Below are 7,979 nucleotides of genomic sequence, written 5' to 3'. Positions count from 1 at the left end.
AGATAATATTAGTGTGAGTACACATATAATATTAGTGTGAGTACACATATAATATTAGTGTGAGTACACATATAATATTAGTGTGAGTACACATATAATATTAGTGTGAGTACACATATAATATTAGTGTGAGTACACATATAATATTAGTGTGAGTACACATATAATATTAGTGTGAGTACACATATAATATTAGTGTGAGTACACATATAATATTAGTGTGAGTACACATATAATATTAGTGTGAGTACACATATAATATTAGTGTGAGTAATAAACCAATATGAACACAGCAATATACGACAAGTGAGCGCCGCCTCTCCGCGACCTCGCCTGAGGCTCTCTGGGCAGTATAGGTTAAGATATCTTTCATAAGCTCGCTACACCCAGAAGGCGCCTGACAAGAAATTAAAATTACAAGGAAAAATTCTCGAGCTGTGAAAAATGAGGAGGCCAGCGGCCTCACACCAGACAAATGATGGGTAGGAAATTGCACGCAAGAATTTTATAACTTAAACTGACAACTTAGTACAACTTGCGTCGTGTATAATTATAATATATTTATGTAAATGCAAGTTATTTCTATAAATAAAAATATAAATGTTCGCTTGTTCAAAATCGCTAATCTCCGAAAGTTCTTTACCGATTGCTTTGAAATTTTGACGAAACGTTCCATTCAAATATGCGCATGTTTTTATATACCTACTATATAGATGCCACATATGTGACCGGTAAAAATCATGTTTTTTTGGAAGAGCAGCATCATCTGTTGGACGTGAAAGCAACACACGCTATACTAATTATGCTACGAATCCATTACAATGTTTTCGATTGCATTGATAAATTGAATTGACATAGATTTCGATTTACGTTCACTCTGATTGAAATATTTTGAGTGACATCGTTTTGGAATCGAGTTGTGTCGTTTACCATACCGTTCATTTCATGAGTATTGTTTATATTTTTGATTTTTCATTTCGTTTTTTAACTGTTCTTCTTATGTTTCAGTTATAGAAACAGCAGATCATTTGATGTTCCCATTTTTCTGATGGAAACAATAGATCAATTAGGAACGCATCAGACGAGGGAGTGGGGAATGGTGGGGAGGACAAGTGGATGGGAGTTGGGGATTGTGGAGGGGGTAATGGTGGGGAGAATGGGAGGGACAGGGGAGAGTTACTGCGGCTCAGCGTGTATATTATATATATATATATATATATATATATATATATATATATATATATATATATATATATATATATATATATATATATATATATATGTCGTACCTAATAGCCAGAACGCACTTCTCAGCCTACTATGCAAGGCCCGATTTGCCTAATAAGCCAAGTTTTCATGAATTAATTGTTTTTCGACTACCTAACCTACCTAACCTAACCTAACCTAACTTTTTCGGCTACCTAACCCAACCTAACCTATAAAGATAGGTTAGGTTAGGTTAGGTAGGGTTGGTTAGGTTCGGTCATATATCTACGTTAATTTTAACTACAATAAAAAAAAATTGACTCATACATAATGAAATGGGTAGCTTTATCATTTCATAAGAAAAAAATTAGAAAAAATATATTAATTCAGGAAAACTTGGCTTATTAGGCAAATCGGGCCTTGAATAGTAGGCCAAAAAGTGAGTTCTGGCTACTAGGTACGACATATATATATATATAAGAGCAGGAAAGATCACAATACTAGACTCTTAATAAAATACAAAATAAACCGCAATAAAGGAAAGAATATTTCCCATCCGTTGTGAGAAATGTTAAAACAGAACATGAGAGACACGGAACGAGGGAAGAGTCTCAAGTGGAAGAGAGAGAGAGAGAGAGGGAGAAGCGGAAAAGGTGATAAAGAAAGGGTGAAAGAGGAAGGGAGGAGAAAGAGAGATGTGGGAAGAACAAAGAGTATAGTGAGAAGACGGTATGAAGCCCACACAACTATGGAAGCAGAAGGTGAAGAACAAAAGGAGAATGGAAGGAGATATGAACAAAGATTAATATTAATCAGGAGTTTGAAACACGGGGAGCATGGGAAGTGAACACCCACACACATCAGAACACTCGGAATGAACAGAACACAGATGCCTCTCTCTCTCTCTCTCTCTCTCTCTCTCTCTCGCTCTCGCTCTCGCTCTCTCTCTCACTCTCTCTCTCTCTCTCTCTCTCTCTCTCTCTCTCTCTCTCTCTCTCTCTCTCGCTCTCTCTCTCTCTCTCTCTCTCTCTCTCTCTCTCTCTCTCTCTCTCTCTCTCTCTCTCTCTCACTCTCTCTCTCTCTCTCTCTCTCTCGCTCTCTCTCTCTCTCTCTCTCTCTCTCTCTCTCTCTCTCTCTCTCTCTCTCTCTCTCTCACTCTCTCTCTCTCTCTCTCTCGCTCTCTCTCTCTCTCTCTCTCTCTCTCTCTCTCTCTCTCTCTCTCTCTCTCTCTCTCTCTCTCTCACTCTCTCTCTCTCTCTCTCGCTCTCTCTCTCTCTCTCTCTCACTCTCTCTCTCTCTCACTCTCTCTCTCTCTCTCTCTCTCTCTCTCTCTCTCTCTCTCTCTCTCTCTCAACATGAGAGCATGGAGGGAGGAAGGGAGGGAGGTAGGGAGGAAACTATCAGGGTAAAGCGCCAAGCCACTACGCCTATATATCACTTGCAGAAGATCAGAATAGGGATTTGGGATGGGACGGAGGGAAGGAATAGTGCCCAACCACATGTGGACGGTCGGGGACTGACGACTTCGTTCTTGGGACCAAGACTGACGACTTGGGACCAAGACCGACGACTTGGGACCAAGACTGACAACTTGGGACCAAGACCGACAACTTGGGACCAAGACTGATGACTTGGGACCAAGACCGACGACTTGGGACCAAGACCGACGACTTGGGACCAAGACCGACGACTTGGGACCATGACTGACGACTTGGGACCATGACTGACGACTTGGGACCAAGACTGACGACTTGGGACCATGACTGACGACTTGGGACCATGACTGACGACTTGGGACCAAGACTGACAACTTGGGACCATGACTGACGACTTGGGACCAAGACTGACGACTTGGGACCATGACTGACGACTTGGGACCAAGACTGACGACTTGGGACCAAGACTGACAACTTGGGACCATGACTGACGACTTGGGACCAAGACCGACGACTTGGGGCCAAGACCGACGACTTGGGACCAAGTCCGACGACTTGGGACCAAGTCCGACGACTTGGGACCAAGTCAAATATGTCACCATTCCTTCCCTCCGTCCCATCCCAAATCCTTATTCTGACTCCTTCCAAGGGGTATATAGAAATGGCTTGGCGCTTTGTCATGATAGTTCCCTTCCCTTCACATTCTTATTATGCTCTCAAGTAGCCTTCAGGGATGTCTGTCTGTCTGTGAGCCTGGTCTGTAGCTTAATGCCTCATGTTGTTTCAGATTTAGCTACTCAGAACGACGTGTCCATGTAGCACGGGCTATGGTGAGCCCGTTAACAGTGTCCCCTCCCTATCTCTGTTCTTATATATTGACACGACATTCGCTATTTTTCAGCAGCTGGGTAGAGCTGCCCTCTCAGTTTACTCATTAAAGACTGAAGCTAGAGGTTGACTGAGGGTCTGAGCTCCATCTTTTAACATCCATGCTGAAATATTATCTTGTGCCATAGCTTTATTTTATACTAATGATGGGGCCAGTTGTGTAATTATTTCTCATGCCAAAATCATTTTTTTCTTCTCCTAATTCTGGGAGCTGTTCCGGATCAGTTGACAAGAAACATGGAAACTGGCTTCTGGCTTCTCACTTCTGGCTTCTCACTTCTCACTTCTCAATTCTGACAACGAGCTTCTCAAAGGAAATTAAAATTTAATTTTCATTTCCAGTATGTTCTCCCCTCGTCCGTAATCAAGTCACTTTCTTAATTTTCTTCATATTTGACAATGTAATATCCGTTGTTTCTTTTAGATACAATGTTAGTTTCACAGCTTTTCTGATTTTCTCCTTAAGTTTATGTATTCTTTCAGAGGTTTGTTACATGTATGTTACATGTCTTGTTCTGTCCTCTATGTTTTGTCCCCTCACCCACTACTTATTGCTGTAGCTTTCTGGGATTGTTTATTGAGCGAGACGATGTTGTATTCCCTCATATTTGTTACCTGTGTTATGTTGGTGCAGGTGTTATGTTGGTGCAGGTGTTATGTTGGTGCAGGTGTTATGTTGCTGCAGGTGTTATGTTGGTGCAGGTGTTATGTTGCTGCAGGTGTTATGTTGGTGCAGGTGTTATGTTGGTGCAGGTGTTATGTTGGTGCAGGTGTTATGTTGGTGCAGGTGTTATGTTGGTGCAGGTGTTATGTTGGTGCAGGTGTTATGTTGGTGCAGGTGTTATGTTGGTGCAGGTGTTATGTTGCTGCAGGTGTTATGTTGGTGCAGGTGTTATGTTGGTGCAGGTGTTATGTTGGTGCAGGTGTTATGTTGGTGCAGGTGTTATGTTGGTGCAGGTGTTATGTTGGTGCAGGTGTTATGTTGGTGCAGGTGTTATGTTGGTGCAGGTGTTATGTTGGTGCAGGTGTTATGTTGGTGCAGGTGTTATGTTGGTGCAGGTGTTATGTTGGTGCAGGTGTTATGTTGGTGCAGGTGTTATGTTGGTGCAGGTGTTATGTTGGTGCAGGTGTTATGTTGGTGCAGGTGTTATGTTGCTGCAGGTGTTATGTTGGTGCAGGTGTTATGTTGGTGCAGGTGTTATGTTGGTGCAGGTGTTATGTTGGTGCAGGTGTTATGTTGGTGCAGGTGTTATGTTGGTGCAGGTGTTATGTTGGTGCAGGTGTTATGTTGGTGCAGGTGTTATGTTGGTGCAGGTGTTATGTTGCTGCAGGTGTTATGTTGGTGCAGGTGTTATGTTGGTGCAGGTGTTATGTTGATGCAGGTGTTATGTTGGTGCAGGTGTTATGTTGGTGCAGGTGTTATGTTGGTGCAGGTGTTATGTTGGTGCAGGTGTTATGTTGGTGCAGGTGTTATGTTGGTGCAGGTGTTATGTTGGTGCAGGTGTTATGTTGGTGCAGGTGTTATGTTGCTGCAGGTGTTATGTTGCTGCAGGTGTTATGTTGGTGCAGGTGTTATGTTGGTGCAGGTGTTATGTTGGTGCAGGTGTTATGTTGGTGCAGGTGTTATGTTGCTGCAGGTGTTATGTTGGTGCAGGTGTTATGTTGGTGCAGGTGTTATGTTGATGCAGGTGTTATGTTGGTGCAGGTGTTATGTTGGTGCAGGTGTTATGTTGGTGCAGGTGTTATGTTGGTGCAGGTGTTATGTTGGTGCAGGTGTTATGTTGGTGCAGGTGTTATGTTGGTGCAGGTGTTATGTTGATGCAGGTGTTATGTTGGTGCAGGTGTTATGTTGGTGCAGGTGTTATGTTGGTGCAGGTGTTATGTTGGTGCAGGTGTTATGTTGGTGCAGGTGTTATGTTGGTGCAGGTGTTATGTTGATGCAGGTGTTATGTTGGTGCAGGTGTTATGTTGGTGCAGGTGTTATGTTGGTGCAGGTGTTATGTTGGTGCAGGTGTTATGTTGGTGCAGGTGTTATGTTGGTGCAGGTGTTATGTTGATGCAGGTGTTATGTTGGTGCAGGTGTTATGTTGGTGCAGGTGTTATGTTGATGCAGGTGTTATGTTGGTGCAGGTGTTATGTTGGTGCAGGTGTTATGTTGGTGCAGGTGTTATGTTGGTGCAGGTGTTATGTTGATGCAGGTGTTATGTTGGTGCAGGTGTTATGTTGCTGCAGGTGTCATGTTGCTGCAGGTGTCATGTTGCTGCAGGTGTTATGTTGGTGCAGGTGTTATGTTGGTGCAGGTGTTATGTTGGTGCAGGTGTCATGTTGCTGCAGGTGTTATGTTGCTGCAGGTGTTATGTTGGTGCAGGTGTCATGTTGCTGCAGGTGTTATGTTGGTGCAGGTGTCATGTTGGTGCAGGTGTCATGTTGCTGCAGGTGTTATGATGCTGCAGGTGTTATGATGCTGCAGGTGTCATGTTGCTGCAGGTGTTATGTTGCTGCAGGTGTTATGTTGCTGCAGGTGTTATGTTGGTGCAGGTGTCATGTTGCTGCAGGTGCCATGTTGCTGCAGGTGTCATGTTGCTGCAGGTGTCATGTTGCTGCAGGTGCCATGTTGCTGCAGGTGTCATGTTGCTGCAGGTGTCATGTTCCTGCAGGTGTCATGTTGCTGCAGGTGCCATGTTGCTGCAGGTGCCATGTTGCTGCAGGGGACATGTTGCTGCAGGTGTCATGTTGCTGCAGGTGCCATGTTGCTGCAGGGGTCATGTTGCTGCAGGGGCCATGTTGCTGCAGGTGCCATGTTGCTGCAGGTGTCATGTTGCTGCAGGGGCCATGTTGCTGCAGGTGTCATGTTACTGCAGGTGCCATGTTGCTGCAGGGGTCATGTTGCTGCAGGTGCCATGTTGCTGCAGGGGTCATGTTGCTGCAGGTGCCATGTTGCTGCAGGTGCCATGTTGCTGCAGCTCCCCGTTGACACAAACAACAAACTAGGTCGTTAGATGACTTGTGCTCGTGTGTGTGTGTGTCGACCAAATGGCTGGAACAAATTTAGGAGTCTGTAACTCGCGTCTGTATACAGAAATATACAGCAAATGCTGCGACGATGAGTTGTCTTCACCCACAATGTGATCATCATTGTAACTTATTCTTCACTTTGCAATCAGTAAGTTGTTTCTCCTGGTGTTTATAAATAAATATATATATATATATATATATATATATATATATATATATATATATATATATATATATATATATATATATATATATATATATATATATATATGTCGTACCTAGTAGCCAGAACTCACTTCTCAGCCTACTATTCAAGGCCCGATTTGCCTAATAAGCCAAGTTTTCCTGAATTAATATATTTACTATAATTTTTTTCGTATGAAATGATAAAGCAACCCTTTTCTCTATGTATGAGGTCAATTTTTTTTTATTGGAGTTAAAATTAACGTAGATATATGACCGAACCTAACCAACCCTACCTAACCTAACCTAACCTATATTTATAGGTAAGGTTAGGTTAGGTAGCCAAAAAAAGCTAGGTTAGGTTAGGTTAGGTAGGTTAGGTAGACGAAAAAACATTAATTCATGAAAACTTGGCTTATTAGGCAAATCGGGCCTTGAATAGTAGGCTGAGAAGTGCGTTCTGGCTATTAGGTACGACATATATATATATATATATATATATATATATATATATATATATATATATATATATATATATATATATATATATATTGACCACCGCGACTGAGTGACCACCACGATAGACACTCCTGAGTGACCACCACGATAGACACTCCTGAGTAACCACCACGATAGACACTCCTGAATGACCACCACGATAGACACTCCTGAGTGACCACCACGATAGCCACACCTGAGTGACCACCACGATAGCCACTCCTGAGTGACCACGATAGACACCTGAGTAACCACCACGATACCTGGCAGCATTCCTCACTCGCCGTTCCCATATTATGTTCCTCAACTTTATCTAGTAAATACAAAATATTGTTATCGTGTTCTACGTCGCAATATTCAACCTAAATCAATTTTTTACCTTAAAAATAAACTCACTTGGAGGCTTCAGTAACTCTCTCGTGGTTCATAAGCGTTAAACCACTGAGAGAACTATATTTTTCTTGTCTAAATGGTTCAGCGGAACCAATTTGACGTAAACAAGACCATAAACGAGGCCATTGAAGTGATATAGATAGTTAACAGTTGTTAATGAGGTGATTAAAGATTATAAATAGAATTTACGTTTTTTTCGGTTTTGGTGAGTTATGAGGAATTCAAATTGGCAGTTAGTGAAGATTGTGAGGCGATAGTGAATATTTCTAGGTTGTGTTTGTGACACAAACGCTCTGAAGGTCAGGCCGGTGCATTCTTACCCTTCAGTAAGGTAAGGCTTGGACATTCTTACCCTTCAGT

At 42.5% G+C, this 7,979-nt stretch overlaps 1 protein-coding gene across 1 annotated transcript in view; it reads left to right on the top strand.

Moving 5' to 3' along the window:
- The first annotated feature begins 283 nt into the window (after nucleotides 1-283).
- Nucleotides 284-7,979, top strand: part of LOC138353776 (nucleoprotein TPR-like) — a 55,587-nt gene continuing 47,891 nt past the window's right edge. Inside the window, exon 1 of the mRNA XM_069307176.1 lies at nucleotides 284-306. Within this exon, the coding sequence (XP_069163277.1) occupies nucleotides 284-306 (23 nt within the window). The remainder of the gene's footprint in view (nucleotides 307-7,979) is intronic.

This window comes from Procambarus clarkii, chromosome 59 (assembly GCF_040958095.1).
Source record: "Procambarus clarkii isolate CNS0578487 chromosome 59, FALCON_Pclarkii_2.0, whole genome shotgun sequence".
NCBI classification, from domain to species: Eukaryota; Metazoa; Arthropoda; class Malacostraca; order Decapoda; family Cambaridae; genus Procambarus; species Procambarus clarkii.
This window is presented reverse-complemented; position numbering and strand designations above follow the sequence as displayed.